A 12,835-nucleotide genomic window follows, 5' to 3' on the forward strand; every position below is an offset into this window, starting at 1 on the left:
TTGCAGTATCAATTGGTGTGCCAATTGATTGGTTTCTATAATTTCAATTCCCATTCTGAATCATATGTTGAAGATTCAGCACAAGGACTTAATTATTACCCTACTCAATGGGACCATCTCCTTGTGACTAGTCTTTCCAATTCATAATTTGTTAAAGGGGTGTCCCAGAAGCAGTAAAGTTGCTTATTGTAATGAGAGAGCCAATGCCAAATGTTTTCATTGTACATTTGAGTTAAATCAGAATTTAAGGTTACAAAATTTGTGGTTTTGCAGGCAGCATCACTGAGCAAACACTGATAGAAACCACTGTACAAAAATGTAGTGCACGAAAGTAAGGCAGTGTCTTTGCATTATTGATCATTCAGGAGTCTGGTGGCAGTGGGAAAGAAGCTGTCCTAATGCAGCTGAGTGCTCGTCCTTAGGCTCCTGTACCATTTTTCTGAAAGCAAGGTGAAGAGGGCATGGTCTGGGTCTTTAAGGATAGAGGCTGCTTTCTTAAGGAACCGTTTCTTGTAGATATCCTCGATGGAGTGAAGACTGATGACTGTAATGTCGCAGGCTGAGTTAAGAACCCTCTGGAGTTTTTTTCCCTGTGCATTGGCACCTCCGTATGAGACAGTGATGCAACCAGCCAGAATGCTCTCCATGGTACACCTATCGAAGTTTTTGAAAATCTTTGGTGACATACTGAATGAAGACCAGCCATATGTATGAGTTGCTATTTTTGAGGTGATCCCGAGCTGAGTGGAGAGCCTGACATGTTGCATCTGCTGTGGAGCGATTGTGACGATTCGCGAATTGCAGTGGGTCCAGACCTCTGCTTAGACACGTGTTAATTTTGGCCATGACCAGCTTCTCAAAGCATGTCATCACAGTAGATGTTAGTGCTACTGCGCGATAGTCGCATTGAAGCAGCTCGCGCTGCTCTTTTGGCACCAAGATGATTAATGCCTTTTTGAAGCAAGTGGGGACCTCTCATTGCAGAAATGAGAAGTTGAAAGTGTTCATGAACATTCCAGCTTGTTGATTGGCAAAAGTTTTGAGTACCCTGCTAGGTACGCTATCAGGGCTTGATGCAATTGCGAGGGTTCACCCTCATGAATGATGTTCTAATGTCGGCCTTGGAACCAGATATCACAGGGTCCTCAGCCTTTGTTGGGATTTTCGTAGGCATTGTTGGGTTCTCCTTCTCAAAGTGGGCATAGATGTTCAGATCATCGGGTAGTGAAGCATCACAACCATCTATGGTGTTCCCCCTCACTTTGTAAGCTGTAATGGCCTGCACTCCCTACCATAGCTGGTGTGTTTCTAGCTTCCTCCAGAATTGCCACTTTGTTTCAGAGAGAGCCTTCCGCAGGTCGTTCAAGTCTAAGTCCTTGAATATGGTCCAATCCAGTGATTCAAAGCAGTCTTGCAGTTGCTCCTCCACATCCCTCGACTGTACTTTTGCCATCTTCACTACTGGTGCTGTGTTCATCAGTGTCTGCTTGTTGTAGAAGTACAGCCAGGTGATCAGACTTTCCGAAGTGCAGTCATGGGCTAGCTCAGTAGGTGTTCTTTGAGGTGGTCTAGCAGTGATTGAGTGTGTTGGATGCTCTGGTCCTTGGAATTCCAATATTTAGCCAGAATTTATATCTTTCAAAAAGGATAGGGCTTCCTGCAGGTGTTTGAAGACAAAGACAGGTTTTGGAGAATTAATTTAACAAAGAAAGCTAATACTTTCTTGTCTTTGGATATCCGTGAATGCTAAATGTCATATTTCTGGGTTTTTGTCTTCAAGTTTGTGCTGGTGATCTTTTCCCCGGGACTCACCAATCCCTTTTTTCATATTTCTCAGAGAACTGTCTTTCCCTTTTAAATCATTTATGGATTCTTGTCTGACCATAATTTGAGAAAGAAAATGCATTCAAACCACCCATTTATTTTATAACCTCCCTATTAATCTGACAGCTATGGTATGTATACAATGTACACCTTGTATGTGTTCTCCTGCTGCCACGTCTCTCATCAGTGGGAGTGGTCTGTCATCGATGCACAGTCAGTTTATTTACATTTGTTATCCTTTTACAGTTTATTTGGTAACCTGTTTATACTGTGTACAGTTTATTTTTGCACTACCAATTAGTGGTAATTCTGCCGCACCTGCAGGAAAAAGGAATCTCACAGTTGTATGTGATGTCATGTATGTACTCTGACCAAAAAATCTGAAATCCAGTTTATCTTATTGTATACTAAATTATAGATTAGCTTTAGAAAGAATAAAGGCCTCTTGAGCTTTAACTGGATGATGTTATATTAATTTTCCCAACTTTGATACCTGCTTATAACCTTTTTATTGCACTACAATCCTCCCAGTCCTATTTTTTAAAAAATACTTTGACTTTGAAGCACTTGGAATATAATCTTAAAGAATATAAATTTCAAATAAAATTCAATCAATTTGCTGCATATTTTGCAAAACATGGAGAAGGCACTGATAACCAGCCAGCTGGTGCCTGTGGCAGTGTGCATGGCAACAAGTTCTGGATGTCCTTCAGTGAGAAAATTAGATGAATCTACCCGGCCTTGAAAATCTTCTGGAGCTCATGGTTTGTGAGTTTGTGGGCCTGATAGCTTCCTCTTCGAGTTGCTTTTCAGCCTTGAATGGGGTTGCTGAGTTTCACTGAGAGATTAATTTCTATGTGCTTTGGTTTCTTTTTCTGTATTTCATAGTTCTTTTTGCTTTTCATTGATTAAATGTTTTAAAATAAATTTATAATAAAAGTCCAAAATTCCAGATACCAGAAATCCTGATAATCTGGACTTGTCAAACTTTTAAAATTTGGCGGGCTTTTGTGTACGTGCACCACAGATGCACAGAAATTGCAGAAATGAATGAATAAATTTTGTTTTTGCATTTTGTATGACAAATTTAATTCACAAACTATCAAAATTTACCTATTGTTTTTTTTTGTGTCCTTAAAATTGAATTTGAATAGTACTGCCCGAGAATCTGGAAAATCCAGACTGACCCCAAGCTGTCCAGATTTTAGGACTTTTACTGTATTTCCTGGTTTCTCTCATTGTGATGTCTTGTGGAAAGGCCACGGTAGTACCAGCAGAGTCTTAGGAATATCACACCCTCAGAAATGTTGTTTGACTGTGGGTCAACTTGGCTAATGATTGGGATATTGGACAGGATCATGGTGGCCCAGTTTCTCATCATGATGTGGAAAACAAATTCCTATCCTGATTGCAGGTGGCCACTCATATCCTAAGAAGAGCATATTTGCATTCCAGAGGGCATCGGAAATGTCATTGCAGAGGGCATCGGAAATGTCATTCCAGAGGGCATCGGAAATGTCAGTCCAGAGGGCATCGGAAATGTCTGCAAACAGATTTGCCAGTGTTCACTGTAGTGACCTGGGATTCACTAGAGGTGTCCTGTACTGACGACTGGTCCTGCCTCCCAGCCCCTCCCCCGGGGGCCCATATATAACCCTGGTTTCCTGCCTAAACCCTGATCCCTACCTGTGTTGTAAGCGAATAAAAGCACTAGTTCTCCCGCCCCACCCCCCCCCGCAGTCGTGTGTGAGCTTTATCTACGCTACATGCACACAGAAAGATTTCTCAAAAATGCAATTGAATAACTCATCACTTAATTTGTTTTCATGATAAGAAGTCCCTTCCCCTTATGTTGGAGAGGCAATGAATTCTCCAACAATAGTGAGCAGAGAGAAGCTGGAGGAACTCTGCCTTGAAAAAGGATCCTGACCCAAAACGTTGACCAATTCTATCCATGACTGCTACCTAGTCCCTGTATCTTCTCTTTCCTCACTCAAGATTCCACCACCCATAGTTTTTGTGTTTCTATAGTCATACATTTAAATAGTACAGAAAGAGGCCTTTAGTTCAACTTGTCTAAGCCAACCCAATCTGGTAGCATTTGCATGTGTTTGGCACATATCCCTCTAAAATACTTCCTCACCATGTTCCTGAATAAATGTCTTCTGAAAGTTAGAATTGCCCCACCTCTACCAATTTAACTGGCAACTTGTACCGTGTACCCACCACCTTCTATGTGAAGGTGTCCCTCTTGTACCTTTCAAGTCTTAACCCTCTCAATTTAAATCTAGTTTTAGATTCTCTTTCCCTGGGGGGAAAAAAAGACTGGCTATTTAACTGTTGCAAAGTGAGAGCCCACCTCACTGACAAAAGACAAAGGAGGAAAAACCCAACACCCAACCCCAACCAACCAATTTTCCCTTGCAACCACTCAACCGTGCCTGCCTGTCCCGCATCGGACTTGTCAGTCACCAACGAGCTTGCAGCAGACGTGGACATACCCCTCCATAAATCTTCGTCCGCGAAGCCAAGCCAAAGAAAAGATCCCTCGTTATTTTGTAACTTCCTACAAGGTCCCCCTTAGACTTTTGTACTCCAGGGAGTTATATCCAAAACTTTTCTTATTATCCAGGCTTACCAGTCTGATAATTTTCTTGAGTCTTTCTGCACCTTTTTCTGTTCAATTATAGATTTATTACAGCTGCACACAATATTGTAAGTGTGGTCTTACTAATATCTTGTAAAGCTGTAATATGATTTCCTTGCTCCTGTATTCAGTTGCCTGACAGGAAAGCCAAACTCCTTTACCACTCTGACTACCTATGACACCACTTTTATAGAACTATGATTCAGAATCAGAATTTATTATCATGAAAATGTCACAAAATCTGTTGTTTTGTGGCAGCATTACAGGTGCAAAATTGCTATATGTTACATTTTTTTTTAATTACTGCAAATGAAGATAAAATGAGGTGGTTTCTGTGGTTCATTGTCCATTCAGAAATCTGATGGCAGAGGGGAAGAAGCTGTTATTCTACCATGTTTGTAGTCAGACTCCTGTGCACCCTTCCTGACAGTAGCAGTGAGAAGATATGGCCTGGGTCCTTGAGGATAGACTGCTTTCTTGAGACACCGCCTCTTGTAGATGTCCTTAATAGAGTGAAAACATAGCCATGATGATGCTGGCCGAGTTCGCAACTCTCTGTAGTCTCCTGTCCTGGGCATTGGCACCTCCATACCAGTGGTGCTACTGTCGGAATGCTCTGCACAGTTCATCTGTAGAAATTTCCAAAAGTCTTTGGTGACATACCAAAACTCCTCATGTGCTGCAGGTGGGCCTTCTTCATGATTGCATTGACGTGGAGGGTCCAGAATAGATTTTTACCTGTTCTCCAAATCTTTATTCTACAACACTGTTCAGGGCACTATCATTCACAATGCATTTCCTGTTCTGGTTTAACCTACCATAGCGTAATATCTTGCGTTTGTTTGAGTTAAATTACATCTGCCATTCCTTGGCCCACTTTCCCTGTTCATCTAGATCCTGTTGTCATCTTAAGTAACCTCATTTGCTGCCCACTATATAATTTTGGTGTCATCTGTAAAATTATCAACCATTTTAACTACAATGTTAGCAAAGTCATCAATATATAATTAAAAATTTCATTTGTGTAATGGTGATTTTTCAAATCGTATTATGCTTGATGGTATTGAGGTCTGATGTACATCTCAAAGCAATTCCGAGGCTACAAAGTTTGCCAATAAGGGCAGCAGGTGAATGAGGTGAATGAGAACACTACCACCTTCAGATTCCTCTCCATCCTTATTTTGAAATAGGTCAGTTTTTTTCATCACTGGCTTTAAAGTGTAGAATTTTTTTCATCGGCTCTGTGGGCATATTTCCACAAGAAGGACTGCAGCAGTCAAAGATGATGATTCAGCACCACTTTCTCAACAGTAGTTAGAAATGCTTAATGATTACCAGCGGACCATTGATGCTCAAATTCTGTTAAATATATCAGAAAAGCAGTGACAAGTGAAATACTTGAGCAGATAAGGAAATAACATGCACAATAATGCACAATATGTACAATGACCATATTACAGTCATTAAGAATCATTGTACAGGAAAAGCTAGAATTATTGTTATCATAGAATGTAGTAGATGCAATTAAACTTGTGGTATTAGATTGTGGAATTTAATTAGAAATTCTGCCTGACCTGCAGAAAAAGCATCTCGGGATTGGATGTGATGTCATTATGCACTCTGGCAATAAATTAGAACTTTGGAATGATTTCAATTAATTTAATCTTTCATTGTCAAGACATTTCAGTTTAAATGTTTTTTGTGGTTTTATTTGGCTGTTTACTTGTTGATCAATTCATGATGAGGACTAATTTTGTATTTTACTCAGCAGAATCAAAAGAATGAGCTAAAAGAGTCTACTCAAAGCAAAGTGCAACCACAGACAACTGCATTGGCCACAGGTAGGTCAATGCTAAATAGCCATGGTTACATCAACCAAGTTTTCTTTATTTCCTCAAAGGTAAATGTAATCTATGGAATTATCAAAAAATCACAGTGATTCATCAAAATTCAAACTCTCTTAATGTTCCAGCATTTCAAAAATTGTGCTATAATTAAGATTAACTCCTGAATATATTTCACATATAATTAGAGAAATGTCGAGAATGTTTAAAAATGTGTGAACTGCATCTTTTGTAGAAAATTAAGGATTGCCAAATGTGTGGGGAAAATCCAAAGTAATTGGATCAGAGGCTTTGTGCAGAGGTTGGTTTGGAAATACGTTCTAAAGAAAGAAAAACATCGAGGAACAGTGGGGGTTCCAGGCAATAGAAATAGAAGTGCAAATCATTGCATGGGTAGAGTGTATTTCTTGAAGTCTGATTGTTGAGGAACAGAGTTCAGGTTATTAATGGGTAGAGTATAGTGGATTTGGTGTTTTTTAAATTGGAAGACCATGAGGGTAAGAATTTTAATTTGGGGCAGTGAGACTGAAAAGGGTTATAGAGGGAGAAAACCTAATGGAGGATGACAGTTGATGCATTTCACTCCAGTTGTGGTGTACAGAAGGTTGCAGTTTGCCAGGAAAGCTTCAGAAGCCACAAAGATCTTGCTGTGTCTACTGACACATATAGACAAAGCCAGAATGGTACGTATTTGATTCTGTGGAAAAGTAAAAGAATGTGAAGCAGCATTAATTATGTGAAATTTTTTGGCACTCATCTGCCTGAAAGGACTCAGTTACTTCAGTGGGATGTACTGTAAATGTTTACTGGCTAATAAGACAGTGACCCAGCCCACCTCACTGACAAAAGGCAAAGGAGGAAAAACCCAACACCCAACCCCAACCAACCAATTTTCCCCTGCAACCGTGTCTGCCTGTCCCGCATCGGACTTGTCAGCCACAAACGAGCCTGCAGCTGACGTGGACTTTTTACCCCTCCATAAATCTTCGTCCGCGAAGCCAAGCCAAAGAAGAATAAGACTGGGAGTGAAATAAGTGCAGTTTGGCAGGAAAAATAAACGCTAAAGATTTTCCAAAGCAGGTCATGCAGCATTTGTGGAAAAAGGACAGTTAACATTCTAAATCAGGTGCTGCTTCACATGGCTAATTACTTTCAATAGCCACGTGGACTTGTGTCCTACATAAATCATTACGTTAACATGCAGCTATGGCGAATGTTTGGAAAGACAAATGGCATGTTAACAATTAATGCAAGGGTTTGTGGCGGCACCACCAACACTGTTGCCTTGCCGATCGAGAAAGCTAGATTCATTGCTGACCTCCAGTATGGTCTGTGGAGTTTGCAAGTTCTGCCCACAATTGCCTGGGTTTCCTCTGTGTGCTCCATTTTCCTCCCACATCCCGAAGACGCAAGGGTTGACAGGTTAATTGGCAAGAGTAAGTTGCTTGAAGCGTAGGTAAGCGATAGAAATGCTGATAGGAATGTGGGAAGAATAAAATGGGATTTGTATAGGATTGCTGTAAATTGGTGCTTCATTGTTGGTGCAGGCTGAAGGGCTATTTTCATACTGTGTCAATTTACAGTCTAAGTCAAGGTTCTGTTGAGGTTACAGTAAACCGAGTACAGTGAATAGTTTTAGTCTCGACTTATGGATTTATGTACCTTGGGAATGCAGTCAAGTCTGACTAGGTGGATTACAGGAATAAGATGGTTGTCTATTAAAATGGAATGAATAGAACAGGCCAATGGAATTTTGAACCATAGGAGTGATCTGATGCAAAGTATAAAGTTCTATTTTTCTGTTTGTAGGGTACGTGCTGTTGGGCTGTTTTATAGCCATTATAGCATTTATAATGCTGTTTTATAGCATAATGTCTGTAAGATGGTGACTGGTTCAACCTAATTAGTTAAGTTCTATCAATGTCTTCATCATGTGGTTTTCTATTTAATACAATTCATAATGATCAAACAGTCCTGGAATTCGCTGCTTTCCTTCATTTCAATCCAAATGCAAAGGGTTGATATTTTATACATTATCCTAATTTTGAAATTAAGTGCCAGAGAGCTCATATTTTATAAATATATTTCAGTTACTATTGCTGACATCAGTGGGAAGGAAACGACAGATACAATGATTGTAATGTCATCCTCAGTGGATCTTCTACCAGTTGCAATAAATGGGTTTCAGGTATGTAGTTATGTCTCAGATAATTTCATGATGTTCTGCAAGTTAATATATATAATTTGCAGTATTTAATCTGCTTTCTCTTTAGTTTTCACCGTTTTGATGCCCACATATTTTAGAAGCAAATAGTTTAAATGGTTGTATGTACTTGGGCTATGAGCATTGTCAATGTTGTTTACTTGTGGAAGTTCTTGTCCTGTTCCTCTCTCATGGCATGTTTAATGTTCATGCTCTTTAATCTTCAGACAAAAAAAATATTGAGAGCAATTTAATGGATTTTGGTAAATTTTTGTTTGAACTAAAAAGATTTCAACGATCAAGGTCTTTCATTTTGTGGTTCAAAAGCACACAGCTTGATTCAAATTCAAGGCTTGATGATTTGTACACTTGACCCAGGGAGTTTGTATGTGGCGTGTGGTGGAATTTATATTGAGGTGAAAAATTAGATCACAGACAGCACTCGACGCAAACCCGACTGCCTATACTAGCAATTCTGAAGGACATTGCCAGTTTGACCCACTTGAGCAGGCTCTAATATATACAGATTGTAACACAAGTTTAAGTGGAACAATCTTGCTGGGATTCTGTACTTTTCCACTGGGGAGTTTTGTTTTATGATTCCTTCAAGGCACACGAAGCCTTTGCAGCTCAGCCAACATTCAAATGCGCATCCTTAATTTCCCTTGAAAAGGTGGTGCTGAGCTGCCTTCTTGAACAGCTGCAGTCATTGTGGGGCGGCTGAACCCACAGTGCTGCTGGAGAGGATGTTCTGAAATTTTGATCCCGCATCGGTGAAAGAATATGTGTCTGAATGAGGATGATCCGGGGGTTGGACAACTTCCAAGCTGGGGAGGTCCGGTGCTTTTATTGCTCTTGTCCTTTTAGCTGGCCAAGGTCATAGGATTGGAAGGAACTGGTGGGTGAGTCGTGACGAATTGCTGCAGTTCACCCTGTAATGGGACAAACTGGTGTTACTGTGCATGGGTGATGGAGTTTGTGGTTGTGGATAGAGTACCTTTCAAGTGCACTCCTCTGTCCTATATGGTGACAAATTTCCTGTTGAAGCTGCACTCGTCCAGGCAAATGCAGAATTCCATCACTTTCCTGACTTGAGCTTTGTACATGGTGGACAGGGTTTTGGGAGTGAGGAGGTGAGTTGCTCTCCACAGCATTCCTTGCCTCTTGTCACCACATTGTGTATTTGGTTGCTGCAATTCAGTTTCTGGAGAGTGATGGTGAGGGATTCTGTAATGATGTTGCCTTTGAATGTCAGGGGATAGTATCTGAATTTTCTCTTGGTTCTTGCTATTGCCTGATGTCAAGGGGAATTACTCTCACCTCTGGAGTTCAGGTCTGATCTTCAGAGGCACAAAAGCTGTAAATAACTTTAAAAATGCATCATTCATTCATAAAAAACAGCTTGGAAGTAAATTATTGAAGAGAAAATAGGTTTGTCTTCAATGGGAAAATGATAATAAGGAAATGGTTTCACACATTTTAAAGGACAAAAGGAAATTATATTTTATTAGTATGCATCACTTTATCAGATGTTCTTCTCCTGTAAACTTCAGGATTGATCCTGATCAAGGCATAATCCATTTTAAATATAAGTGACAATTTTAACAACTTGTAACCGTATAACAATTACAGTACGGAAACAGGCCATCTTGGCCCCTCTCGTCCGCACCGACTGAATATAAAAAAGGCCCATAAAAATTAAAATCGGCATTTTCAATATTAGATATCTTGTCACTAGCAGCTTGCAGAGGAAAGGATTATGCATAAAATAGGCAACCATGAATTGTTGTCTTAAATTTCCTCAGAATTGCACAAAGTAAATGTATTGACGATCATTTACAGGTCAGAAATTGAAAGAATTTGCTAATTTTTAACATTCTCATTTATTTCAGGTAACTTCAACATCTCAGGACGATGGTAACGCAATTGGGTATTATGCAAAAAGTGAAACTAAGCCAATCAAGGCACCAGATTCACCAAAACGCCATTTATTAAGTACATCATTAGTAAATGGTGAAAAAAGCCAAAAGACCGACCTACTGTCCATTCGAAGAATCAACACAATTGGTAGATTTTCAGTTATTAGTACAAAAGATGAAGTAACTTTAAAATACCCTCGTCTCAATAGATATTCTGCACCTTCTGAATTGCATACGAAAGAATATCCAACTCATCTCGATTTAAAGCCTTTGGTGACTCGAGCTCAAACCTCAATTCCTTTGGTACCTAAACTTCGGAGTCGCCTTTCTTCAGATTCTGATGAGCCATTCAATTTAAAAGAAAAAACTGCTCAAGGGTCACTTATTTGTCATCAGATAACCACAGACGGAGAATTCTCTTTACCAGGAAAGTCAGCTGATTTGTTGAAGAATGATGATAAGCAGACACCTGAACCTGATGTTGAAAAAACGCCAGCTCCTCCGACCATCACTCTTAATTCTGCATCTCCTTCCCAATCATCTTACATGAGCAGTGACAATGATTCGGAATTTGAAGATGCTGATATGAAGAAAGAGCTACAGACACTAAGAGAAAAGTGGGTTTTTTTTCACACATTTTGACTTTGATTTGTTAAACGTTTTGTCTGAATGCTATCACCATTTTTTAAATTTGTTCATTCATGTTTTGGGATTTGAGCATTTCACTGTTGCAATCTTAACTGCTTTAAGAAGATGGTGGTGAGTTGCTGTCCTGAATCTTGCTGGTCCTTCTGGTGAGGGATTTTAAAGACCCAGACAGGAAAAAAAATAAAAGAACACCAGTTTAATGCTAAGTAATGATGGTGCGCCACATATAGGGAGACCTGATGCCCATGCATTTGTTGATTGGAGGAGGTGAAAGCTTGGGAGGTGCTGACAGATTACCAGTTCATTTTGTAAATGGTACCCTCGGGTGGCAGACACGCATGTACAGGATGATTGAAGGGCTGCCAGCTAAGTGGGCTGCTTTGTCTTGGCTGCTCAAGTTTCTTGTGATTTGGTGAAGTGCGTTGAGCCAAGGAAGCAAAATGTTCCAAGATTCTTTTGACTTGTAGATGATGGAAAGGCTGCGTAATGAAATATGGTGCTTTATTTTAGTCCATTATGATAAATTGAAGAAAGCTCTTTTTTTGTGCAGAAATTGGGGCGGCATGATTAGTATAGCCGTTAACACAATGATGTTACAGCGCCAGCGACCAGGGTTCGAGTTCGGCGCTGTCTGTAAGGAGTTTGTACATTCTTCCTGTGTCTGCATGGGTTTCTTCTGGGTGCTCCGGTTTCCTCCCACCATTCAAAAATGTACTGGGGTGGTAAGTCAATTGGGTGTATTTGGGCAGCATGGGATCATGGGCCGATAGGGCCTGTTGCCATGCTGTATGTCTAATTGTAAAATTTAAATTAATATGCTTAATTTTGGTAGATACAAATTAATTTGTACTGATTAAATTGAACAGATATGTAATAAATTTCCCTTTAGAATCTAAATGTTTATTTTAACACTTTTTAGACACATGAAAGAAATCTCAGAACTTCAAGTTCATCAGAGGTATGAGATTGAGGAATTGTACAGACGTTTAGGAAAACCTTTACCAACAGCTTTAGGATTCTTGCAAGCTGCACCACCTACAGGCCGACGGCGAAGAGCTAGCAAGAACAAACTAAAAGCTGGCAGACTACTTAATCCATTAGTGCAATCACTAAAGAATGCTGCTTCCAATTCAAGTAAGTATTCTGATTTGAACGGTTCATCATCTACATTTAAATAGATCATCAAAAATAAAATTAAAATAATTTTGATCATAAATGCTGTGGTTCATGGAAACCAACATTAGAAATGAAAACTATTCAAGTGTTCTTGGTATTTAAAGCATAAGAACCAATGAAGCAGGATCTAGACTTGGTAATATTGCCATACAAGTCTGTTTGCTGAATTCATCTGTATGTAACCACTGTTCTCCTGTGCAACAAAAATCTGTGGGTCTCAAACTGGTTTGATGATGCGCACTTCAAAATCAGAATTTATTGTCATGAACATGTCACAAAATTCTGGTTTGTGGCAGCATTTGAGTGCAAATGTTACATTTCAAAATAAATAGTGCCAAACAATAGGAGAAAGTGAGGTAATGCCTACAGTTCACTGCCCATTGAAATCTGATGGCAGAGGAAAGGGACGCTGTGCTTGTGCCATTGGGTGCTCGTCTTCAGGCTCCTGTACCACCTCCCTGATGGTAGCAGTGTGAAGAAGGCATGGCCTGGTGGTGTGAGTCTTTGAGGATAGAGGCTGCTTTGTTAAGACACTGTCTCTTGTACGTGTCCTTGATGGAGTCGAGACTGATGC

The 12,835-nt window shown here is 39.9% G+C and overlaps 1 protein-coding gene across 7 annotated transcripts in view; it reads left to right on the top strand.

Moving 5' to 3' along the window:
• The window catches only part of wnk2 (WNK lysine deficient protein kinase 2), a 189,606-nt gene that overhangs the window by 145,379 nt on the left and 31,392 nt on the right, over positions 1–12,835 (top strand). For 6 of the 7 annotated variants that reach the window (XM_069939761.1, XM_069939760.1, XM_069939757.1 and 3 more), the window contains 4 exons: positions 6,240–6,312; positions 8,406–8,503; positions 10,411–11,054; positions 12,005–12,219. In XM_069939761.1, the coding sequence (XP_069795862.1) occupies positions 6,240–6,312; positions 8,406–8,503; positions 10,411–11,054; positions 12,005–12,219 (1,030 nt within the window). The remainder of the gene's footprint in view (positions 1–6,239; positions 6,313–8,405; positions 8,504–10,410; positions 11,055–12,004; positions 12,220–12,835) is intronic. The other variant, XM_069939756.1, reaches the window with a different exon arrangement.

This window comes from Narcine bancroftii, chromosome 5 (assembly GCF_036971445.1).
Source record: "Narcine bancroftii isolate sNarBan1 chromosome 5, sNarBan1.hap1, whole genome shotgun sequence".
Taxonomy (NCBI): Eukaryota; Metazoa; Chordata; class Chondrichthyes; order Torpediniformes; family Narcinidae; genus Narcine; species Narcine bancroftii.